Source organism: Silurus meridionalis, chromosome 4 (assembly GCF_014805685.1).
Source record: "Silurus meridionalis isolate SWU-2019-XX chromosome 4, ASM1480568v1, whole genome shotgun sequence".
Classification (NCBI taxonomy): domain Eukaryota; kingdom Metazoa; phylum Chordata; class Actinopteri; order Siluriformes; family Siluridae; genus Silurus; species Silurus meridionalis.
The window spans coordinates 11,075,898-11,103,435 of record NC_060887.1 but is presented as its reverse complement, the minus strand read 5'-3'; the positions used below and the strand labels follow the sequence as shown (position 1 = coordinate 11,103,435).

Below are 27,538 nucleotides of genomic sequence, written 5' to 3'. Positions count from 1 at the left end.
ATAATGTGGTCTTTAATGGTTTCTCCAATGGATTAATGACGACTGTTTAAGATTTAAATAAAGCTTGTGGGTTCTTGTTTAATGTTGTGCTTTCGTCAACCAGAAATGTTCACAGAATCATTGACGGCAAACACAGCAAATGTATTACGTTGGTTTAAAAATGTTTTTGCATCAGAGACAGTTCGAGTCCTCAGAGGAAACCCACTGGAGAGGCAGAGCTTGGGACATTTCTCCATCTTCACATCCACATCTCAACCCCCTCCCTGTTATCTCTTCATCTATCTGTGATGGACTGATTTGATGCTTTAGCAATGCCTGTTCTTTGAGGAAATCGTGAGAATCAGTGTGCTTTGATTTCTTCGATTTCAGAATTGAATCATATTTAGTGCCCAGGAATGCAATAGGCTGTAATTCACTTCCTAATCATAACACCAGGGAGCTGATTAATGTATATAATATACCACAACCACAATATGTAATATAACCACATCCAGCCTACAGTTTCTAAACAAACAAACCTTTCTTTTAAACGCATTTTTATTCACATTATTTCTCCTCACATGATTTGTTTATTTGTTGTTTAATTTCCCTTAATGAATTATATCTGATTTTCTCCCAGGAATAAATCATTTTTAAATATATTTTTTTCGCATGCTCATGTATACTTAAGTTCCCTATGCAATTTTCATGGCATGTTAAAATGCATCATCATGTGCTTTCCATATCTCATTCATCCTCCTCCTCATCATGCTCATCATCAAAAAAAAAAAAAGAGTCGACTCATTCATATTGAACCGACTCGTGCATAAAACGGTGCACTTCTCGCGCGTCACGATTAACCAACCCATCATCTATACTATACCTGGCTTCTCGGAAAACACTCATCTCCCTGGTGTTATAAACTATGCTAAGTCCAGGGTCGACCTAAAGCCTTCTGAATTAGGATAAGAAAGCTGTAGAGGCATCGACTCGAGCTCTGTCTCTTTATACACCGCAATCGCTCACCGATCCGAGCGCGCGCGCAAAAAAAAAAAAAGAAAGAAAAAAAAGAAAGAAAAAATTCATCCCCATTCCTGCGACCGATGTCTTCCTCATCCGAGCCGACATGGCTGTATGGACGGCGTTGTGCATACTGCTGGCTACTGCAGCAAGTAAGTCACAATCTGTTATTTTACAGATTAAAGAGATAATACTAGGAATAACAATAATAATTAAAAAAAATACGTGCGTGTCCTATTTTATTTGCGCGCGCTCACGTCTGTGCGTGTATGTGTGTATGCGCGAGTGCGCGCCTTCGAGCTTTTCGATGCATAGATTCTCACACTGATCGGCTTTAATGTCATAAAGGGGAAAAAAAAGAAAACGACGTGAAACAAACATATCATTTACATGGGAATTTAAATGAACAAACAAACAAACAAATAAATAAATGCATGATTTATATCTTTGCATGCAGGCCTGGAGGAAGAAAAATGATTTCCTAAGTTGTAAATTTCTTTTTTCAATGAATATTATTCTGTGTGGTGAATTGTATTTGTTTGTTTGTTTGTTTAATTTATTCATAAGAACCATAATGAACCATAACGTCCTGCTGTGTGATCCAGTGTGTGATCTCTCTCTCTCTCTCTCTCTCTCTCTCTTTTGTGTGTGTGTGTATGTTGATGAGAGGCATCCTCCAGGCATCCTTCAACCAGACGTGTATTAATGACTTGGACAGATTAGATCACGTCTTATTTAGGCATGTCTAACCCCCTCAGTGGCCTTAAGAGTGTGTGTGTGTGTGTGTGTGTGTGTGTGTGTGTGTGTGTGTGTGTGTGCGGGTGTGCCTGTGAAGAGTTCGATATTTGGATGTTGGCATAGACGTGTGTCTATGTGTGTGTGAGTGCGTTCACACATCAGCTTGTGTTAATCAGGGATGTTAACAGAAAGTCATTGGCAGTATTGAACAAGACAATGAATAATTACTTGTGCAGTGTGAATGCTGCAGATGTGGACACACACACACACACACACACACAAACACACACACACACCAAAAGTCCAGCTAATTTACAGATTTGGTTAATTGAAAGAACGACTCAGTAAACAGAGGGAATAAAGTAAGAGCATCAGTGTACATCCTGTAGGCCTTCATCGTGCATTCATCTTCATGAGTCTTTCTCAGAGAGAATTTAAGGAGGCAACAGAGGAGACAACCTGCGAGGTTCATTAACTAGCAGACTGAGTGCAGCTATATTCTCATTAACTAGCATCAAGTCAGCAGAATTCACTTGATGGGGTTAATGAGCTCAGCAGAGTCATGAACATGCATGGAGGTCTATATTCTTGATTATTCACAGAGACAGTGCCATTCTGTCTCTAATCATCCATGTTTGTATGACAAAGAGACAGAAAATCACTATTTACTCAATTCTTGTTTTATTTCCTTTATTTTGACCGGTTCTCATGAGCACTCAAGAAGAAATGGATCCATCGTGACAAAACAAAAAGAAAAAGAAAACGTGGGTTTTTTATATGAAGCGGCCCACAGCACCATTGCAATATCTCTTCTACATAAACAGTACACTTTGCATAATAGATGGCCTTGTATGGGCCTGCATATCATCATCCATTTCATTTGCTGCTAAGCCCTTTGAAAGGAAATTGCCTAAAAGATTGCTGTGCTTCATTCTTATATCTGTACAAGGCTTCTTTTTCAGCTGCTACCGTTAGGTCTCGCCACTAGAAATCATCCGTCTCTATACCACCCTGTCTTCTCCATATGGCTCTTTCAAACCAATAATATCTGTACATATATGACAGATATACGAATGGTTTGTTGCAAAATTTACGCAGGATTTCTATACACCAACGATTCATAGAACTGTATAGATTATTGTACCACTTTGGAACCATGATGATAGCTTCAGACTGCAGTTGCCTAGAACAGTTTTGCACTCAGGTCTCCATCAGTGGACATTTGATGAAGTAGACTTCATGATAAGACTGAAATGCATTTCCCGGTTGCAATCTTTGTAACTAATGAGTACACAGTTATAGAAGAGAATTATTTATAGTTGCACTGTCACCAAAAGGAGGATTTTGAGGGAACTGGTACCTCTCAAGGTTCCTTCCTCATATCATCACTGCCATCAACTCTGGTATTCTCCTTTAGGGATAATACATTTATATGGATAAATGCATTAATTCAAATGTTATATATTGTTCTGAAATAAAAGTGCTGAGTTAAGTAGAAATATGAAATGACCTCCATTCTAAATCAAATCGAATCAAATTTTATTTGTCACATACACATACATGCAGAGTACGACATGCAGTGAAATGCTTTTTACGACATGCTGTACTTACACATTTTGTATTGGCACACACGTTCAAATCCGGGCTTATGTCTACAGTAGATAGCAATAAAGCACACAGAAGAAGTCTATAATGACAGCTCAGGCAAACAGTAGAAACACTGCAAAACTCCAAGTGCTCTATCAAGTGCCAAGAAAGACAAGACAATCTAAGAGTGGTGTCTTCACAGCCAAAGCAGGGATCAATACAGACTTCCTGTCATCTAAATTGCCATCTTTAAGTACTCTCATTAAGAGCAATTAGCATCAGTGTTTCAGTTCTGGCCCTGCCGCGAGGGTTGTGTGTTTTCCGTATGCTTTCTTCAGATGAAGCTATGCAGACTGGTGGGGGTTCTGGGTGGATTCTGCCTCCGGATGTAGTGAAGATGAATTGCTATGGAGTGACGTACAATCTTAATCCATCATAAATCAATAACAGGGGCAGACAAGGTCAGCACTTGTGTACCACCCACGGTTTCGTCCATCATCAGTTCGGCCGTTCTCTCCACACATCATTCTTCTCAGAGACAATCAGAGTGCAGCAGCTTTTATCTGCTCTGTATCTCTGAATCTTTGCTCTGTGTAGAGCGCATGTGTTTTCGTACTGCACCAGATAACACTGCACATAAACACCACTATGGTAAATGGACACAAGTTTGTGGACACCTGACCTTCACATTCATTAGCGCTTTCTGCAATCTCTCAACATTCCACATTTAGTCCCCATGTGGTGTTCAATTAACCCTCACTCTTCTGGGAAGATATTCCGCTAGATTTTGTAGTGTGTTCACGCAGTGTTGCGCTATTTCAGCCACAAGGGTGTTAGTAAAGTCAGGTATTGATGTAGCTGAGGTGAGGAGAATTGGGGTGCAGTCAGCGTTCTAAATTATACCAAAGGTGTTCAGTAGTGTTGAGGTCAGAGCTCTAAAACTGGCCAATCAAGATCTTCCTCTCTAAACCATGTGAAGCATTTCTTAATGGCTTTGTGCACAGCAGCATTGTCATTCTGAAACAAGTTTGGGTCTATTAGTTATAGTGAAAGGAGAATTTTATTCTACCACAATCAATGACATCCTAAACAATTGTGTGTCTCCAACATTGGAGTATTAGTTGGGATAAGAACCACATAAGGCTGTAAAAGTCATGTGTTCTGATAATCTTTGTCCATATTTTGTGAATACAGAGAAGACCAGGAAATACCATGAATTGGACTTGATACACTGATAAAAAAACAAAAACCCTTGGCATTCATCACACATATTTATTCATTTAGGCTTTTCTGATTTTGTGCATATTGACAGTTTCCAAAAGCATATTTAATGTGTTTTTCAGTAGAACGGTTTTGATCTGCTTATGCTCATGAAAACTGAATTAGTACTTTATGTGGAAATGATTGAAACTGCATTACTCTTTTATATTAGCTGTAAGTTGATGAGTTTTGCTGTTTCTCTCCCACCGGAGATGGAGTTGTTTTATCACAGGTATAAACTGGAGATGTACTGATCCAATACTGAGTGTCAGCAGACTCATACTAGCTTATACTGAATACACTTAGGACTGCTTGCCTACAGTATATAGTATATAGCAATTTTTATAGTATATATAACTTTTAATAATTCTTCCTGCTTGTTAGGGATCTACATCTAAATTAGAATGAAGGGACATCAGGTGCCACCCACATAAGGATGGGTTTCCTTTTGAGTCTGGTTTCTCCCAAGGTCTTTTTCCTCATACCATCTCAGGTTTTTTCCTTGCAACTCTCACTGCTGGTTTGCTCATTGAGGATAGACTTATTAGGAACTAAACTTACAGCCACTAAAATTTTAATTACAGTTTAATAACCTGTTTATCTCTGTAAAGCTGCTTTGGGACAATGTTTATTGTTAAAAATTTAGATTCTTCTAAAGCTGCTTATCTTTATAATGTTTATTGTTAAAAGTGTTACAAAAATAAATAATTGATTAGCATTAGGGCAGATAGTTGCCTAGAACTCAAGATCGCTATCATGTTTATTGAGCTGCTCAACTAACGTGTTTTTAACATTAATCACGCTTGAGAACAAGAAACAATTATTCCTCAAACATGCTACTAAAAAGTGTTGTACTGCATGGTCCATGATAGCATTATTGTATACTACAGGCCTACAGGGTCATTATCTGTATACAGCTGATGCAATTGCACTTTGTGCATGCATTTAATTCCAACTGTCTCTTCTTCTGAGAGGAATTCAGAGTTACTGAAGGTATGGGGGGGGATAGGTCACCTTCTGTTCTATATTTAGCCCCTATTCCATACACAAGAGTGCACAAACACATACACACTCATACACACTCACAGACACACACTCCTTATTCTCTTATGTACACCAAATCTGCTCTTTCAAAGGCATTTCTTGACTCCCTATACTGCAGCTCTGCAGCTTTTAGCTCTGATCAAAAAGGAACTTCCTGTCAGCTAATCTCAATTGACTTTCCTTAAAGATCTGTGAATAACTGTAAAAAAAAAAAGATCAGAAATAATGAAGGTAAAAATTCTGTTTACAGTTAATAGTGCTGTTTAACCATTACTTTATGAATCAAAGAACATTTTATTAACAATGTTAAAAGTGTTATTTTTGAAAAAAATATACAGATGTTTAAAGAAGCCTGATTGTAAGATGTGTAGAGGGTTTGGGGCCTTGCTTAAAGGGCCAGGAGTGGGACCTTGGTGGTGCTGGGTTTTCGACTCATGATCTTCTGATCAAAAGTCTAATGTCTCAACCAGCATCTTTATATACTGTTGAACAAAATGTTATGGAAAGGGGTTGAAACTAGAAATAGTCTCAACCCGCAGTCATGTGTCCTATAATTAAATGGTCAGGTGTAAAATAGAAAAAAAAGGCAAATTTAGAGATACTGAAAACTTTATAAGGAACACTACAGTAATACCTTTTCTCTCAAAACAGCCACAATGTTTAATGGCACTTTATCGATTTTACAAGCTTTTGGAGAACTTCTTTGGAGATTCTGCTCCATGCTGAAATGATTACATTATGGAAATTCCTGCTGATCTTTTAGGTGCTCTTTCATGCTGTGACTCTCTTCTACCAAAATCTCAAAAGTCTTCTACTCGATTAGGACCTGGCGATTGGAAGGCCACTGAAGACAACTGAAATCATTGTTAATGTTGTGTTCATGAAACCAGATTCAGATGGCTTTTGAAATGGATTTATCCATTAGAAGATAAATTGTGGGCATATATGGATACACATGGTCAATTTATTTTTATTTGTATAGCGCTTTTAACAACAAACATCGTCTCAAAGCAGCTTTACACTGATAATGTGGTGATTAAAATGAATAAGATGTTCTTTAGTGGCGACTGTGGCAAGGAAAAACTCCCAAAGATGGCATAAGGAAGAAACCTTGAGAGGAAGCAAAACTCAAATAGATTGTAGCATTAAGTCCAAACCATTCCAAAAAACACTCCTCATACTATTACACAACTGCCACCAGCCTGGACTGTTCACACAAGGCAGGTTGTGTCTATAGCTTCAACTGTCTTTTCTTTGCTGACAGAAGATATACCAATGTAATAATTGACTGTCTTAACCCAGCCACTTTGATATATTGTGCATTCTGAAATGTTTTATTTTCTGCTCACCACGACAAGAGTTGTAATCCGAGTTACGATAGCATTTCTGTCAGGTCAAACCAGTCATTGGAGAATGGCCATACTTCTTTCATCAATACAACATTTACACCTGAAGACCACCTGCTCACTAAATGTACGTTTTGAATGGCACCATTCTAGTTAACTCTAGAGACTGTTCTGTGTAAAAAAGGAGATCCCAGGAGATCAGCAGTAGTAAAAATACTCTAAAGAGCCCACCTGGTACCAACAATCATGCCACTGAGATTACATTTTATCCCATGCTGATGGTTGATGTAAACATTACTTGATGTTACTAGTCTGCATTTGCATGATTTTATAAACTGCACTGCCACACATGATTGGTTCTTCAAATAACTGCATAAATACGTAGGTGTATCCACCTTTTTAATAAAATACTGTGTATATGTACACAATTTGGATATTATTGAATAGCTTATGATTTAAGCTGGTATATGACTATTGTACTGAACATGACTCTAAATCACATTAATTTACAATAAGCTAAATTTGAATACTCTTTGATTCCTTGTTGATGTGATACTAGTTTTTGTTTAATGTGCTAATTTTAAAATAAATTTCCCAGCACTGGGACAAATGAACTGTACAGGAGATTAATAAGTCTGTTCTGCCATGATATATGCTACAAACACACTCTTTCCAGAAACGTAGCTCACGTTTAGAAATGCTGGCACTGATATGCTGTTACACTGATGGCAATAACATAGGCCATGATAATGATTAAAAATGAATGTGTTTTATTTAATGCTGCGGTTGGCATTTAAAGCTCAGTGAAGAATGTCAGGGAACAATTTGATCTTCGAGGGGGTGGGGAAGCTACACTGCTCACATCCTTATTTAACCTTTTTATGCATTTGGTCCCAACCGGAATGAGCCTTTTAATAATATGTGCACACAAACACATTAATCTAACCAATGTATCAGATTGGGAATGATGTGCAGACTTATATAGTTTAACTTCTGTTTATCAGACTGATATACAAAAACCTACTCACTATTATCTTTTTTTTTTTTGGTCACTTAGTTTTAGTTTTTTTTTTAACATTGGACTGTTAAACATGATAAAAAGTAATATATGCAACATGAGGTCATTTTAAAGATAAAGTCAGAGTTTAAAGTGTCAAGAATCTTCTGTTGTGGTCACTATATTGGGGAATGATTTTCTTACTTTGCTGCACAACACAAACATAACTAGAGCTAAAAGATGGCAAAAAAACCAAAAACTCTTACTTTGAAAGAAAATACACGGTACTTCAGCAAACCCAATAACATACAGATGAACCTTTATGTCTTATCTTCCCCCAACCACACTGCTGATTCGACTTAAACCGACAGAAAACAGATCCAATTTCTCATTCCTGATTTGCTGTCCCTGCCCTAGAGAACATCTAAAAAGCACTTAAGAGGACATAAGTGTGGGTAGAGGATATCAGTGTTTCAGTGTTTAGTTTCATCAGGAGGAGAAAATCTCCACATTATTATAGGGACATTATGTTGATTAACAGCTAACTAACATTTGCTGTACAGCTATGTTGATGCATGACAGACAGGAATTAAAATGGTGCCTTCTTAGTAAATGCTATTACAGGTAGACTCCAACTTACGACGTAGATAGGGACCGAAAAACCGGTTGTAAGTCGATCAGGTCACAAGTCTAGATGAGTGACTACTCTATGATGCATTCTGAAGCAGACATAAAGAGGCACTGTAAACACATTTACATTTTTTTTACATAGCACATAGCAGAATTTTTCAATCTTTAAAACATCAGTGACACAACACAAGAATATTTAGAAATTCAGCTACTTTACAATACATAACATGTTTAGTGGTGTGGCATCTTTTAGGGTTGAGTGAAGACATCGATTTTTGTAGAGTACTGATTTATGTATGCTATCATACATTATAACTATAAATTAGGCAGTTAGTTAGCAAGCTAGTACAATGAAACCTGTTTAAAAGTATATGACCTAAATCCCTTGAAACACACTGTACATGAATACATTATGGAAAGACAGAGTTTTTCTTATCAGCTTTAATATCAGGTTACAGAAATAGTCTTTTTTTTCCCCGTGCTAAAACTAGCACTAGACCAGTCATTTCAGAAAGGCCCAAACAAGCCCACACATGCCATATACCAATTTATCTCCCCTTCCCAATTCCAGCAAATCCAATATCTACACATTTTTTTTTTTCCTATGGCACATACAATCCGAGCACATGTGTAGACACAACCAGATGCAGGAGAAGTGAGTGCCCCACAAAAATAAATCATGTCCAAAGTGCTATCGATCTAAAACCTTTTATAGTGCATTTGAAAAGGGGAAATCGCTTTAGAGGGGAAAGAAGAAATGGACATGTCAAAGGTATTTGGTGGCTATCCCTCAAAGTTGCTGTCATCAATTTTGTAAGAACACTTTGGGTTAAACTGTCCCGATATATCTATCAATATATTGCATGCATCGATCAATAAAATAATAAATAATAAAAACAATCAGCTAGCAATCAGTCTGGCCCTGTTAGAATATTATAAAGTAAGCTGAAAAGAAAGTTGCACAGTTTGATGAAGAAAGGTGTTAGAAGTCTATGGTGTCATTATAATGTAATGGCTTGATGTTTGTAACATGTAGTGTACAGCACAGTGAAATTCTTTCTTGGGGTCCGAGTGCAGAGTCAGCCATGTTACAGTGCCCCTGGAGCATGGAAGGTAAAAGGCCCTAAGAGTGTCCACTTGGCAGTACCAGGGCATGAAACCCCAACCTTTCGATCAGTATCCCAGAGCCTTAACCACTGCGCTACCATGGTGAAATGAAAAAGTGAGTATCTAAAAAGAAGGAACCAAGAGTGAACAACAGTGTCACTTTTCAGCCCTGAAGAGCTTTTGTACTTTGTTGCTCTGCCTAAAAACTGTCATCCTCACAAACTGTAACCTTACACACAACATTGTAAGTAGAAGAAAAAACAGTGCTTTCCAGCATCAGTTTGGGTAGAAAGCTGTGACTGCTTTAAAATATTTTGAAAACCAGTACTGATCCTGCTAAATAGCTAATTCTACCAATGTAACTCTAGTGTCATTTCAACCTTTATGATAACATTAACCTATATTTTTTTAAATAGAAACCTTTTAAGCAATTTCTGTTGCTGATTTGTTTTTCTTTTTTGAATGTTCAGACTTAAATTGTTTTTAGAGACCAACAACTGGACTAAGAGAGACAATTCAAAATATAACCCATCCATCCATGTTTTTTTACTGATATTTTGTACAGCCTGACAAATATGCCCATAATGTGGTTAACCAGCATTCATAAGAATTGCATGAGGAACATTCTAATAATTTATTTTCCATCTATAATTTGGGTAAGAAGCTGCAGATGATCTTTAATTTCCTGTTATAGAAGCAAAACTGAAGGGTAACAAGGGTGAAATGTGATGGTTAGGTCTTCATGAACTTTTAGACATGTAGGTTCCATTAATGTGTTATGTTGTTAACCTGAATCATACACAGAGATTGTTTAATATACATTTGTATAATTAGCTTTCATCTTTGCTTCATATAAACTTGTATGAACATAATATCATAACATCAGCAGGACACAAAGGGCAGACAATTTTGTAATCACTTCCTTAAAAGCTGACCAAAGAGTTCATGGCTGAGTAGTTTTAAGTTTAATGCAGGTTTTCACCTGACTTTTAGAACATTTTCATTGTAAGCCTTAATGGTGTTATTAGCATTTTTTTTTATTAGGAATTTTTTATAGAGAATAGGACGATGAGTATGATTCGGACACATTCGAAGATCAGCTCAATGTAATGCTTCTTTCAACCACTGTACATTAGGGTGTAAATGAGGTGCTGGTAATTGTTTAAGCTAATGTCCAGTAGTTGACTAATGCAATTTTATTTTTAATAGAACACATTCACATAAATAATATAGCCACTAAGCAAATGTAAACGCTATCAAGTCCGATTATGAGGATTCTTCCCAAAGGTAAGTTTGACACAATAATTAAATATTAACACTGATACTTCAGGCATATTGTGTGATATACTGCTTGATAACAGAAACATTTAAATTAGGTTAAAAATGTTCTTCTTGGACTTGATACAATGTTACAACTGTTCTGATATGTAAACTATTTTTGCTTTGACATTTTGTACTCTCTGCTAATCATTCGTCTTGCATATTGTATGATAATTACCATGTATGACTAATAACTACAACAAAATGAAAATGGCTAGTTGTTTAGGGTAAGGAACATCATTCTAGACCTAGCGACATGCCAGGAAGCTTAAGAGGTTGTAAATCTTGAGGCATACGGCAAGGGACACATTGTATTTGGAAACATTTTTATGTGACCTTATTATCTATACCGGTATAGCCTTATGTTGATGTATAACCTTTTCAGGTTTATAGTTAGAATTGATTAGAGTATACTCAATTCAATAGCAATAAGCAGGTCAGGAAATGAGCTCTCCTTCTCGTACGCCTTTGCTGAGACAAGACAAGGCATGATGTAACACAATCAGTTGTGTGGTTCAGATATTTTTGGCCTTTTGTTTTTCTTATTAATACTTATATATAAAACATATATATAAGCCCCCTTCCAACAACCCTGTCTTCTTCTTGCTGATTTAATTTTCCAGTTTTACTGTGTGAGTTAGAGGAACTATTTTATCACTAGATTCATCTTTTCTTTCCTTGTTTCTTATATATCCAAATGTCATATGAGATGACTGAAAGTAAATGCAGGTGCAGATTATTTAATTTATATATGCAAACTATCAGGGAACCACCAGCCACGCCTCCCTCCAAGGCTCAAACTCTCACTCAGTCTCTCCCTGCTCTAATCACCTACACCTGTTCCCCATTACCCTTCCCTTTAATAAAGTTCCCCCTCACTCACTGTTAAATCTACTCGTTGCTATCATAGATCTACTGGACTACCGAAAACAACATGAAACAATGATCACAGAGATAAACATGTGATGCAGAGATAAACATGAGAGCGGCAAAGTGAGACTTGCATACATGTGCCAGTTAACAGTGAAACAGAAAACAGGTGCTTGTAACAAGTGGCATTTGATTTGGTCATGTGATGCAGGCATGGACATGCATTGGCTGCTGGGAAAGATAGTTCATGATCTATAATCTTGGTATACAGTTTGCTTTAACAGTGTTTTCTTGTAGTGGTGCTAATGCAAATTGTATGGCAAAGTTTAAAGCATTTTCACTGCATGTCATTTTATTTAATTTCATTTCATGAAGAAGTCTTACTTAAGAATGTGATACGTGTACATTACAGGACATAAGTTACATGTCCCAGCTAGCAAAAATTATAGTATAGTGCCTATTTATCAGAGACAAAATTGGCATATTGAACCCCTGACCTATTCAGTAACCCAAAGTCTTTATTTGTAGTGTTTTTTGTTTAGTTAAAAAATAAAAAAAAGAACTTAATCATACTCTATTTTTTATTGAAACTAATTCTTCTAATGCAAAGTGTGCAAAAGAAAACCTTTTCTGGTACTTGGGCTCCACATACTCTATTACTCACCATATTACTGCAAAGCCCAAACATTGCAATGCAAATAGCATTCAAAATTGTAACATTTTAAGATTTTATAGTAATAGTAATATGGTAGACTAATGTTTGTGATTATTGTAATTAAAACTGCTATTGCATTAAGTTTAAATAATAATCACTGCTTTGGATTCATTTAGGCTAATTTGCATATGATACAGAATGGTTGTATAATAGCACATGCATGACAAATTTTAGTCTGTTGCCTAATAGATTTCAAGTCAAGTAGGCTTTTATTGTCGTTGCAATCACATACAGTACAGTACACAGTGAAACAAAACAACATTCCCCCAGAACTAAGGTCCTACATAAAACAATATAGATTAACACAATGTAGTGTCCTAGCAAGATTTTTTATTTTTTTTTAAGTGCATGTGTGCAGCATTTAATGCAAAACAACACAAGACAGTGAGACGGTAAACATTGCAGCAATGATCCTTATTATATTTTTTTATGAAGATCCCATTCCTCATTTGCTAATATAATAACCACTACTTTTCTGGGAAGGATTTCCACTTGAGTTTGAAGCATAGATCTGATGTCAGGGACTGATGTCAGGTGAAAAGGCCTGGGGTGCTTTTAAATTCATCCCAAAGGCATTCGGTAGGGCTGAAGTAAAGGCTCTGTACAGGAAAACTAATATTTTAATGAAAATAACTTTCTGTACACGTGAATTGTCAGGCTGGAACAGGTTTGGTCTTCATAGTTCCAAAAAAGGGAAATTGTAATACTACAGCATGCCAATTTGGGGGCCACATTCTTTTGACCATACAGATCTCTCACTCTGCAAATTAATATCATAGATGTTGACCAATAGGCCTTTTAGCTTTTATGTCTATCCAGTCTAAAGTGTTGGAAAACAGATGTTAAAACATATGGATTTATTACATTGTGCCTCAGTCGCATCCTGTCTCTAAAAGACAACAGAACAGGGCAAGTTGAAAAACACAGGGGAAGACTAAAAATACAAGAAAAATTGTGTTCATAGACTCCAAGAGTTATAAATAAAGCTTGCACCATGCACATATTATATAATTTGAACTAGTAAAACACACACACACACACACACACACACACACACACACACACACACACACACACACACACACACACTTTTGTCACTGCATACAAACACTCATAAAGGTGGTAGGATATATTCTATCCCCAGGACCTTAATGCAGAATACAATACAGAAGCTCCATACAAATACTGACTTCTTGAGGTGCAGATAGTATGACAAATTAAAACGCTGGCAAATGATAGGTGCGATAATTAGGGATTCTGTGCAGACTGAACATGACAGCCATCTGAATCTGGGTCTGAGAAGCTGCTGTAAGCTGAGTGTACAGACGGAGAACATGACAGCAAGAGAGGCTAGTTTATGGTGCATGATTAGGCTCTTCATTGATCTGCTGTGTTAAGCCATCACTCATGCATACTGGACAGAGAGAGAGGAGAGAGAGAGAGGAGGAAAAGAGAAAGATTGATGGTCAGGGAGAGAAATGAAAGAGGTAGGATGTGCACTTTATATCGACTCTGAGCATGTATAAGCCTTATATGCAAAAGACAGAGTGAGAGAACTGTAGCGTGGATACCCCTGGGACTGGACCACATGCTGCATTCTGCCTTGACAAAAGAGGTTTTAGTTGGGGTGGATAAAAAAAAAATAAAAAAGGGAGAGATCCAAACTCATAGCTCATATTTAGTAAGAATTGTACAATATAAAATGCTTTACAAGGTAAAATACTTCACAGGTGTACCCACTGACACTACTGTATTTGGCTTTCCATGATTTTCAGCATTTCAATAAATGTTATTACAGTGGAACCCGGTTATCTCGCCCTCGGTTATCTCGACAACCCTATTAAGTCGACGTTTTTGAAGTGGAACCGCCAAATTTTTCTAAGCATTTTTTATCGGTTATGTCGACTTTTTTTATGTCGCCGAACCCTAATATCTCGAGCACAAGGGGGGAAAAATTTGCCATTTAACGTCGGTTATCTCGGTGCAGCCGCAGAAGAACTCATGAAGTGGCGGAAAAATCAAGTCTTACAGCTGCTACAGGTGTTGTATTGTATACTGGTGAATCTCTGCTGTTAGTTAGTGCACATATGCCTTTTGTTGTTAAATGTTATGCGATGAACGGGAGGCGAAAGCCGCGATTGGCGGCGTGGAACGTGTGATGACCATCCAAAAGCATAGAATGAACACCGGCAGGATCGGGGGGGGGATCCGCGGTGCGCTTTGGGAAGAAAAGAGCAGCCGTTGAGAGTGTCGGTGGGAAGACACGTACCGGGATACGCATGCGCGATAACAACGACCGCCGTGAACCAACATATACCAACAATAACGGACGGTGAGAGTGTGGAAGTTTAAATAGGAGCTGGTGATGATGATAAACGAGCACCATACGTACGATTGAACCCGGGAGCTTCAGAAGAAAGTGGCCGAGAAAGCACCTGACACGCTGAAGGGGGCCGAAGGGGGCGTGGCAGGTGGATTCCTGACAGATAAACATGTACTGTATGTATTTTTATAGCATGCCTTCATCAAACAAATCGCGGCAACGCTGTTGTGTAAAAAAAACCTTCAAAAACACGTGCATGCACATTCTCATTTAATAACGCACATCATGTACATAAAGAAATTTCAAGCACGTTAATATATTGCCGCCATTTTGATTTTCGTTTATCTCAATCATCGGTTACCTCGATGCTTTTTGGCGACCCTCTAGGACATCGACATAACCGGGTTCCACTGTATTATGCCTGGTATATATTTTATGATTTTGGGCTGCCCCAGATTGAATATGACCAAAGTGAAACAATTGTAACAATTTCTTTGGTCCTAAATGGTGGCCCTATATCATACTATGAGAGAGGTTTAAAGATGGCAACTGTCTTAGACTTGCAACCAAGAATAGGCTGTAAAAACCTTAGGATGACCATCTCACAGTTTGCTTCAACCACCTACATCTACTGACCAGCCAATAAAAATGCAACATGATATACTGATTTATGTATGCTTACCTCAAGCGCTCTTTGCACATTTGGTATCCCAAGTTGGATTCTTTTTCCCAGCAATGAAAATGGGGGTGGGGTCAATATTCTCCTTCTCTTTCTGCATCTTGCTCTGTTTGTTTACCATTGCTGACAATTGTATATTGACAGTATATGTTGACAATATGTCATTTTTATAAACCAAATTTGAATAAAATAATTGTTAGCAAAGAATGATGGATGTAGTCTTGCACCTCCGAGGTTTCTTATTCAATGTTAGTTGAGATGTATTATCTATTCATAGGTAGCAAAGGAGCTGACACAGAGGAGCGTCTGGTTGAACATCTCCTAAATCCTGCTCACTACAACAAACTGATTCGACCAGCAACAAATGGCTCAGAGTTGGTAACTGTGCAGCTGATGGTCTCACTGGCACAGCTAATCAGCGTGGTGAGGACAGCTTTCCATTTCCTATTGTAAAATGTCCATATTTTTTCCAAAAGTTTCATATTGCATTAAATACCAATATATTTGGTTATATTATATACAAAGCAGTTTAACTTAATTTTGGGTACTTTAACGCAACCTAACTTTACTGAACTTTACACTACAACTAAATAACAATTGAGTATAAGTGAGGTCAGTATAGAAATTTTGCAGTCATCTAATCTCTACTAACCAGCAAATATAATAAGAAATTCCTGTATATAGTCATTTAAAAACAACAACAAATCAATACAACAAAGAAGATCCAGGACTGTTGAGCGACTGAATCCTGTATCCGACACAAATGGGACAAAATTACTCTCCCAAAAATTCAGCATCTACTCTCCCCAGTTCACAGACATATACAGACTGTTGTTAAAAAAAAGAGAGAATGCTACAGAGTGATAAACATGGTCCTATTGCAACCTTTTGGAGACATGTTGTGGCAATCAAATTCCAAATGACCTTACTTTTATCTAAACATGGTACATTTTCTCACTTTATAAGCGTTTATGAGGTTTGCAACTCATTGCATTTTGCTTTTATTTGCATTCTTTCCAACTGTTAAAAAAATAAATTAATAAACATTAAACACTAAGAAACAAAAAGACACAAAACCCAACATACACACACACATACACACAAGTATTAATTACTGTGAACATGAAACAGGTGCACGAACACATGTTAAACACAGGAAACGTAGTCTCTACACAAACTTGACAAGTAACATATAAATCTGAGTTTAAACTGGAAAGTTGCCTTTCTGGAAAAAACTGTGATAACCTACAATGACGCATAATTAAAGTAATGAATGAATTATTAGGAAGCTACTGATCTATTCAATCTATTTCATTGTTGGTTGTTAGTCTCATCATCATCCCTCTTATTAGGACAGGGCTTTCTGTATATATTTGTTTCTACAGACACACTGACATGCTTGGAAGTTAGAACTATTACATAAGATAATTAAATTAATATTATTGTATTTTACCCGTAATTGACGTCAGACTCCTCGGGTTACCCTTTGGGTGACCTTAGTTTGCAAAAAGTATTTTCACACATAATCGCCCAAATGGATTAAAATCAGCCAAGGGATAAGAGAAAAAGGATTTTGCATCTAGGACCCAGGGTTTTCAACACCTCGGACTAAACCATAAAATTTTGTGCTTTAGTGCCACCATCAGGCCAGTTAGCTTAATCTTGATTGCCTGAGTCGAGGAAAGAAGGTTGGTTTGCACAATTTGATAAAATACAACAGGCTTTTGTGTTTTGTGAATAATTATCAAACAGTATATAAAACCAAACTGTTTTAGTATAGGTATACAGGCCCCTGCTTAAACCCTAAATAGATCCCCATTAGTTATTGTCAGACTTTTTATTGGCCTCGCATGTTTTCGATCATGTAAAAACACTTCCATTAATAGACTAGAAACTCTAAATAGTTCACAATCGTATCACACCATTATTCACACAGGAAATCCAGCAAACACATGGCAGTGTTCTTCTCAGGCAAGCTAGCTCTCCTGCTAGCTCTGGAACAATGAAGGCATTAGCTATTAAGGACTTCATTAGTATTCACATATCTATATACAATCTTAATTAAAATCCCTAGAAACCATTCTTCTCAAATCTTGATTTATTGCAGCCATCACCTGGGAGATGGACCAAAAAATCAATCAAGCTAGGGCAAATCATTCATCATCTACTCAGTGCCCCAAGAGTAAAATATGTAAATGCCCACATGTCTGTGGCAACCTCATCACTTGGCCAGTAACCATCCTAAAATCACCAAACACAACATTAGTATAAATACTGGTAAGAACTCATGCTGGACAATATTTTAATATGTATTAAGTCTCACACTACAGAACTCCAGGAAGAAGATGAAGGACCCAATCCTTATTAGCAATTGTTCTATTTATCCATCAAAAAAACTTCCCTATTTTATTACACTTATCAAAATCTCTATCTGCTATTGATGTTGGTACTTTATTTTATAACGTGCAGGAGATTATTATTTGATTTTGAGTGAAATTCACACACAACAGTCTCCAGGGTTTATACAGAATGGCGGGGAAATAAAAAACTGAGACATTTTTGTCAGTTAGAAAGGCATATTGGTGTAAAGTGCCAGAAAGAACTTTCAGCATGTAGACCCTTTGCTTAAATATTTTTTTTATGGTTTGGGTGACCTCGTGTCCAGTGCAGCCTTCTTAACTGACAGAAGAGGAACCTGACATGGTCTGCTGCTGTTGTAACCCACCAACCTGATGGTTTAAACATTCTGAGATCCATTTCTGCTCATCAGAATTGTACAGAGTGGGAATCTAAATTACAATAGCCTTTCTGTCATGTCAAACCAGTTCAGCCATTCTCTAATAATTTCTCTCATTAACATGACATTTCTATCTGCAGACGTGCTGCTCACCAAATATTCTTTATTTTTCGCACCATTTTAAGTAAACTCTAGAGATTGTGGGTAAATATCCCAGGAGACTCACACTTTCAGAACAAAATCAAACCAGACCACACAAGCAACTATGCTAATTTAAGGTTTTTTCGCATTGCACTGCTGCAACATGATTGGCTGATTAGAAACCTGCATGAATGGCTACAGCCAGTGTACAACAATGTCAAAAAACAATGAACAAAATTACTGTGGATTGTGTTTACATAAATAAGGATCCACATTGGTGTGTAACAGAACACTGACACAGAGTTGGCTTCACTTCTTCACCGGCACTTTTACTTTAATGCTTGCTGAACACTGTCAGGCTAATTGCATTAAATGTTGTATCCTCTGTACCTTTAGTGCACTGTAAATCACAAGGTGTGTTACCTAGGATGCAGGCTTAAAGCTAATGCTCTTTAATGGTTCTCTAGAGGTTTAATCGGCTCTAAAAGGGGAATGAATTGATATTTTAAAATGTTGCCCTACTGATTCTATGCTTAAAACTACACCGTCAATAATCTAATGGATTTTGTCCCTTTCTGACCTTATTCATGCTGTTTTAATGTAATTATTGTTAGCAGGATATCATACACAATATATACATCTAATTAATGTGTCTTTTAGATTTTGTTAATGCAGTTTTGCTTCCTATTTTACAATAATTGTATTGTTGTACTGTGACATGTTTACGGAACGATTTTCTTACACGTCTGTGTGTGTTAACAGCATGAGAGAGAACAGATCATGACCACTAACGTCTGGCTCACTCAGGTCAGTCTCTACTTACAAACACATCAATATTCCTTCACCTTTACCACTGTTCATTGTTTGTGCTCACAAAAATACACACACACACACACACACACACACACACAACACACACACACACACACACAACACACAACACACAAGCATGCATGAATTAACCAAGTGTCAGTAGCACCTGAGCTTTGGCTCACACACTTCAAATACACACACACACACACACACACACACACACACACACACTTAGAGCTAAACAACTTGATTATGTTCTTCATGGTTAAAAATTCGGCTTGGCAGGATTGTTGCCTGCTGTCAATAAAGCACTGCTCCACTGCCTCATAGCAGTGATTGTCATCTATGCTGCTCAGCTCAGATCTGTGTGTGGGTGTGAAAGCTAAAATCAGATTATTTTAATGGCTCTTTTCTGACAAAGGACAAGCAGGCTGTATGCTAAATGATTACTAAGAATAAATTAGTATTAGTAATAATAAATGTTAATAGACATTCATTACCACCCCCAATTCCAGAGTATCTATGACACTATTGCTTCAGGGAGTTTTGTAGTCAAGAGAATATGATCATCACTTTGTAAAAAAAACAATACTGATCATATCAAGATTAGATACAATTTAATATAGTTAGTTTAGGTATGCTTAGATTAGATTAGATTTGATTTGTTTAGATTAGATGATCATTACAAAGCCAATTTAACATAATAGACAGTGTAGCATTGGGTTATGTAGAATTGAATTGGATTAGATTAGATTAGATTAGATTAGATTAGATCAGATTGGACAATCATTACAAAGCCAACCTAACATAATGGACAATATAGCACTGGGTTAGGTAGTGTTGAATTAAATTGGATTATATTAGATTCGTACAGATTGGGCAATCTTAGCAATGCCAGCAAAATATAATAGACTATGTAGCACTGGGATAGATGGTGTTGATTAAGATTATATGAAATTAAATCAGATCAGTGATTTGGATTAACATTACAAAGCCAGGAAAACAATAGATAATATAGCATGGGATTAGGGCGTGTTGAATTAGATTAGATCGTTTACATTTATGGCATTTGGCGGATGCCCTTATTCAGAGCAACTTACATTTATCTCATTCATACAAGTGAGCAGCTATTGAATTAAGGGCCTTGCTCAGGGGCCCAAAAGTGCCAGCTTGGTGTGGCTGGAATTAGAAATCACAACCTTCGGATCCAAAGTCCAATGCCTTAAACACTTAGCTACCACCACCCTGGTTAGAGCAGATCAAATCAGACAGAAATATTATTACAAAGCAGAACATGATTACAGCAAAACATTAAGTATTGGGTTATGTAGTGTAAAGAGAGAAGGTAGGATGGCAAACATGTCAAGTGTACAAGCAAACATGTCTTCAGAGATGTATTTAATTTAATTAATCCACGGTGGTCCAGTAGAGTTGACTGTCGTTGCAAATTGAGTTGTGTATAATCAACATGGATCCAGTAGAATCCAAAAATCTTGCAATTTAACTGAGCATATGGTGCAAGTTGAAGGATATGCTGAACTATATATAGTTTGGGTGCAAGGAAAAATTGTTTGGCAGAAGGAGGTCTGTGTCTTTGTGAGAAGTTCAGCAGATTGACAGCCATGGGGAAGAATCTGTTCCTTCGCCTGCTCCCAGATGGGACAGGACTGAACAATTTATGGCTGCAGTGAGATGTCCTTGATTATGCTTCTCCCCTATATAGTATGTGTGATGAATGTTTTGAATGAAAGGTTAAATGGTGTCGGTGATGTATTGTGTTGTATAAGTGGTATTCAGTTCCTACTGTAAGGCCTCCCGGTAGAATTTGTGCAGTTGCTGTGCCACATTGAGGTGCAGTTCATCAGTATTCCCTCAGTGGTACAAAAATAGAAGTTCACTAGTATCTGAGTAGGCAGTTGAGTTTCCTCAGTCTTCTCAGAAAGTACGGATGCTGTCACACCTTCTTTATCCTTGGAGATGTGGACACCCACTAACATAAATATCTGCTGGTAGTTCATGATTTTTCATGAAGTTTGAGGGTGGTTTTTGGCACACCAAACCTCCAAATGTTGGACTTTTTTCCTTTAGGCCATCCAGTCATTGTTTCTGGCCTACCACCATTGTGACATTGAGACCATCCTTCACAATACCTGGTGATGACAGGGGTGAGGATGATAGGAAGGATATCATTGAGGGTTGTGGCTATGGCAGTGACATGTTTCAGCAGTTGCACAGCGTCAGCTGTATGACTTGTTTAAAAGGCCTTTTCTGTTGTTATATTTTTCCGTATTACTTACCTCAGAGATGTTTCAGGGAACTATCAACCTAAACATATTGTTTATTCGAAGTACTACCTCTGCCAAGCAGTCTGCTGGTATGAGCTTCACTTTAGTGTTTTAGCATAAAAGTGTTTAAAAATAGACTGTAAGATGTTGATTAATTTTCATTCTGGGAAATTGTACCAAGACACTAGAGATTCTAGACATACCTACCAAATGGCAATTCAATATCCTGTTTCAGAAAAACACTAAGATGAAATCAAAATCAATCACATTGGACCTTCAGTGGCTTGTTTAAAAGGTTGTAAAGAATAACTAGACTTAAAATCATGTCGAGCAAGCACACTAAATCTGTCCATGAGCAGTTGAACAGCTTTCTTTGGATTCTTTTTAATATGTACTATTCTCCCTATTTGATTTTAAGTGAATGATGGTGGATTTTGATTGTTTTGCTCAGGAGTGGCAGGACTACCGTCTCACATGGGACCCTGATAAATTTGACGGAATGAAGAAGGTCCGTCTTCCCTCTAAACACATCTGGCTGCCAGATGTAGTCCTCTACAACAAGTGAGTGACTAAATTTCTGTCATCTCTGTGGTATGTGTCCATTCCTACAGTTTACACTTTAACGCTTTTTACCAATATGCACTCACTTATACTTACTGTTTCCAAACTCTTCTCATCAATTGAAACACAAAAACATGAATATGCGCTGCATTTAAATAACCACAATATGAAATGATTTAAACTAATGGTTGCCAGAAATCAATTCTTCATACAGTTCACTTTTGAACAGTTGCATCAGTATATATAATTACACATTGGGAATAACTGATTCCGTTTTTGATTACTCAAGAAATTCTGGATAAAATCCTGCACCATAATACATTTGGTGCAGGATTTATACAAGTACATATTCTTGCAAAAAAGAAAACATGGGTACTATGACAGTATACTGACCCACTGGCCCAGCAAAACATTTCATTTGCATAGGCCGCCTCTCTTCACTCTGCTGAGGAAAGTTCACCCACATATTCTCGTTTTCTTCCAGTGCTGATGGGATGTATGAAGTGTCCTTCTACTCCAACGCTGTGGTCTCCTATGACGGCAGCGTGTTCTGGCTGCCACCAGCAATTTACAAGAGTGCCTGCAAGATCGAGGTGAAACACTTCCCGTTCGACCAGCAGAACTGTACACTTAGTTTTCGCTCGTGGACATACGACCGCACTGAAGTGGACCTGGTGTTGAGAGCCGATGTGGCCAGCATGGACGACTTCACACCAAGTGGAGAATGGGACATCATTGCACTGCCTGGGCGCCGCAATGAGAATCCATCAGACCCAGCCTACGTGGCCATCACCTATGATTTCATCATCCGCCGCAAGCCACTGTTTTACACCATCAACCTGATAATCCCATGTGTGCTGATTACGTCACTGGCTATTCTGGTGTTCTACCTACCTTCAGACTGTGGTGAGAAGATGACGCTATGCATATCCGTGCTGCTAGCGCTCACGGTTTTCTTGCTGCTCATCTCCAAGATTGTGCCACCTACATCTTTGGATGTGCCACTTGTGGGAAAGTACCTGATGTTCACTATGGTGCTTGTTACCTTCTCCATTGTCACTAGTGTGTGCGTGCTCAATGTGCACCACCGTTCACCCACTACCCACACTATGCCACCATGGGTCAGAGTGGTCTTTCTTGATAAGCTCCCTGCCCTACTCTTTATGAGACAGCCCAGGAACAGCAGCGAGCGTCAAAAGCTACGGCAACGCCGGCGTGCCAACGAGAAACTCGGCATCTCTGGTCAGGAGAGTGGCGAGGCATGTACGTGCTATGTCAATCGGGCTTCGGTCAAGCAGTTTGGAGGAGAGGCAGGTGAAAGTGGTGGCGAGTCCACAGAGGGATTGAATGGTCTAAGGGACGGAGGGCGTGAGGGCACCTCGGCTTTGCCACGGGCAAGGCAGCAGCCTCCTGCTGCTCTTCCCCAGGGCCTCCTGGGCCAGGCATGTCCAGGCTTTGATGAAGCGGTAGAGGGAGTGCGCTTCATTGCCAGCCACATGAAGTGTGAAGATGATGATCGCAGCGTGAGTCATGATCTTATATATTGCTTCACTTTGTTACATCTTTCATCACTTTTTTTATTTAGCGATCCTTTGCTAATTAAGGCTTACATATACAACTTTTATAAATTATTATTGTATACCCTTTGACAACTAGTCCTATTGATCACACCTCACTATGAAAGTGCTACATCTGATGGGGCCTCACTTAACTGGATACATGTAGAATATATTCCTTGGATAATTAAAAGTTGTAGATTGGAAAGTGGTTTTACTCTGAACTTTCCTTTTTTTTAATTTCTATGGTTTGCATATGCCCTTCCTAATGCAACCCTCCCCATTTATCTGGGCTTGAGACCGGCGCTAAGGCTTGTGCAACCCTAATGGCTGGGGTTGGTTCCCTGACCGGGGATCGAACCCAGGCTGCGGCGGTGAGAGCGCCGCATCCTAACCACTAGACCACCGAGTACATACCGAAATTCTGCTTCGGCTCTATTGATATTTGCAGTGAGAATTTACAAAATATAAAAACCTTTAATTATCTAAAGAATTTTTAAAGGATCTCTTTACTTCAGAGCTTCAAAATGCTCTGGGCTCCATCTGCTCTATTCCTGCCAAAACAGATGGCACTGGAAGGAGTGCCAAAAGAGATGACTTGGCAATGATATAATAGTGCAAAGACCAAACTCTTGTAGGTTTTGGGGAAGTGCTGTAAAATGATCGTGCAGTAGCTTTTGTCACTACTTAACTAATTTAAAATGTTTTTCAAACCTCTAAATAAATATAGAATTATTTCATCATCATTCCAATTATAGTAAACTAGTAAAACTATAGATACAGTTGGAATTAATAAATTATTAAGACACCTGACCTTTTCATTTGCATGTGGATCTTCCCCAAACTGGTACAATGCTAGATCATTATATTTTACTTCCAGAAACCCAAACCTGTTCCAGCCTGACTTTAAACAATAAGCCTGCACTTATAAATGAATGGGCACATATTTCCCACAGCCACACTCCAAACATCTTTCAATAAAAGTGGAGGATATTAGAATAGCAAACCGTGAGTAAATATGGAATGGGACATTCAAAAAGCACATACAAATTCTGTGGTCAGGTGTTTGCTCACTTTTGTCGAAATAGTTTGTCATTTACAAAAGTGTATTATTTATATGCAAATAATAACAAAGATAAAACAGTATATTGCAGTTCAGTCACATAATATCGCAATACATTGTATACTTATTAGAATATGGCCTTTTGACTATATGACATAGCTCTAAAGAATTTTCAAATGTGAAAATGTATCCTGGTTCCCTCTAGGATTGAGATAAGGAAATGTAGGAACAATAACAACTTACTGTAGTTGTTACAGTTTGTTTGGACAAAATAGTAGCACAAGGGGTTAGAGTGGTTATTGCTTTTAATGGTCAAGTGTAAAGGTGGTTAGCAAACAAAATGCCACACACACACAAACAGAGAGTTTAAGGGTGACAAAAAGACTAGACTCACACAGGCAAGAGAAGAAATGACAGACAGTGCCAAAGAAATAAACATGGGGGAAAAAAAGTTTTACATTTTGCCAAGGTGATTTCATTTGCAGAATTGCTTAACTCAAGTTTTTTGGGGTTTTTTTTGACTCTAGAGACTGTTCTTGGAAATTCTAGATACTGAGTATTTTCTGAACTACTCAGTCCAGCTTATTTAGCACCAAACTGCCAATACATTTTGTCCCATATTACTATTTGATTTAAGGATCAAAATTAGCTAACGATCTTGACCCATATATGTAGCATTTCATGCATTACGCTGCTGAAACATTGTAGCCTAGAAAAAGAATTGCTAAAGCTCCAAAAAAGTAAGAGAGACTAGAATGAGAATGAGAATGAGAGAGAGAGAGAGAGAGAGAGAGAGAGAGAGAGATTATTATCATTTTAAATTATTTAATTAAGAAAAGGACTTACTGTGACCAGGATGAGCATGCTGCAGATGTAAACAATGATCAGCTCAAAGTCAGTCAATTTTATTTCTTAGAGACTCCTAAAACTTCTAAACCACACCCCTTAGTGCCACACACAAATTACTGATTGGATAATTGCATGAATAAAATGTTGCACAGGTGCTCCTATTTAAGTAGTTAGTGAGTGAATGTTATAAGTGCACTAATTCAGGCAATGTCCATACTAATTTTCTTTCTTTTGAAAACGCATGTTTCTCTCTGTTTTGGCCTTTCGTCCACATCGAGACGAGTTTTTCACATCAAGTTTTTAATCAATTAAATCTTCCAAAGATCTTCCAAAGAGGATACATTTGAAAATCGGCGATTCCGCATCATAGTGTGAACGGTGAAAACGGAGGTTTACAAAAATGATGACGCATTTTTTAGTCACGTGACATTGCCTTTCCTAAACATTGCAGCGAAGTTCCGGAAATGTAATAAATGTTTGTCTGATTTGACGCAGGTTGAAGCACCACCTCTTTCACACCGGTGATCTCCATCCCAACCCGTTTTCAGCCATATTCATAAATATAATATTTTCCTTCATGAGTTCATTGTTGTCCTTCCCCTGATCCTGATTTTTTTCTCCTACACTTTTCTCCACCAGTCTATCTCTCGTTCACTTGAACACTTCCCTCAATCAATGTGTAATCATGTAACCTACCCTCTCACTCTTTTCATTTCATCTCAACATATCTGTCATTCTACACCCTTTCTTAATTTTCTTTTTTTCCCATTCATATTCTCTTTGGAGCTTTCTTTTCATGTTTCATCCCATTTTTTACATTCTGTATCACTTCTTCATATTTCCCCAAATCCCCCTGGGTTTACTCTGCTGTTATTCTCTCTTCCACAGGTGAGTGAGGACTGGAAATATGTTGCCATGGTGATCGATCGCCTCTTTCTCTGGATCTTCATCTTTGTGTGTGTCTTTGGCACAGTAGGAATGTTCCTGCAGCCGCTCTTTCAGAACTCGTCCAAAGCTATCATCAACACTCCTGGCTGACCAGTCAGACATTGCCACCTCATAGAACGAATAGAGGAGGGAGGAGCGAGCACTCGTGCCCGAGGGTGGAACTTAGACTGGGACTTTTCAGCCATAAATCCTCTAAGGTTTTTTTGGAGACCTTTTTGGAATATCTAAACACAATCAATAACCACTCAGCAATTTTTTTTAATGCAAAGCACCTAGCATTCAATTACCCTTCCTCTTCTCTTTTGAGTGACACAATCAGGGAGAGAGACAGACTGACAGACTGACAGACAGACAGACAGAGAGAGCACACTTCACTCTGCCAGCAAACCAATGTTATTCTCCGCAAGCAGCCTGCTAGATTGAGCCATCTTCACCCACGAGCTCCACCATGCGACAGCAAGCGAGCATACAAACCCCTTAAGAGACTAGTGACTGCTCATTACTGCAGGAGAAATGGGTTTAAATGAAAACACCTTTTATTTACTCTACAATATTGCCAGTATGATGGTATGATTTGCCAGTATATTTTCCGAGTTTATGGTCTACATGCCTGAGGTCATTGTTTCTGTACGAGAACACACCTGAATGCTTATTTTCTGTCTGAATGCAATATTGTATTATTCTATTATCATAGCGAGAATGTGTTTAAAAATGAACCGCTCATGACCATACGCAGTGATCGCGGGAGAAATGGATTGCGACGAATGATAGAGCGGTGTAGATTCTTCATGCACAATTGTGATAAAAAAAAAGAAAAAAAAAAAGAAAGCTGTAGTGAAATATGAACTGTTGCCGAATGTTGCAGGGGAAAGAGTTTTGAAAATGGAATTGGAAGAAAAGTGTGTAAGGAAGTCTAAATAGGTCAAAAATATATCAGATCCATTAAAGTTGATAGGCATCTTGGATTCTA

At 37.9% G+C, this 27,538-nt stretch overlaps 1 protein-coding gene across 1 annotated transcript; it reads left to right on the top strand.

The window, feature by feature from the left end:
- The first annotated feature begins 823 nt into the window (after positions 1-823).
- On the top strand, positions 824-27,538 carry chrnb2 (cholinergic receptor, nicotinic, beta 2). The gene is made up of 6 exons (XM_046846913.1): positions 824-1,151; positions 15,893-16,038; positions 19,256-19,300; positions 22,043-22,152; positions 22,637-23,675; positions 26,509-27,538. The coding sequence occupies exons 1-6, from the start codon at positions 1,106-1,108 to the stop codon at positions 26,656-26,658; spliced, it is 1,536 nt and encodes a 511-aa protein (XP_046702869.1). The 5' UTR covers positions 824-1,105; the 3' UTR covers positions 26,659-27,538.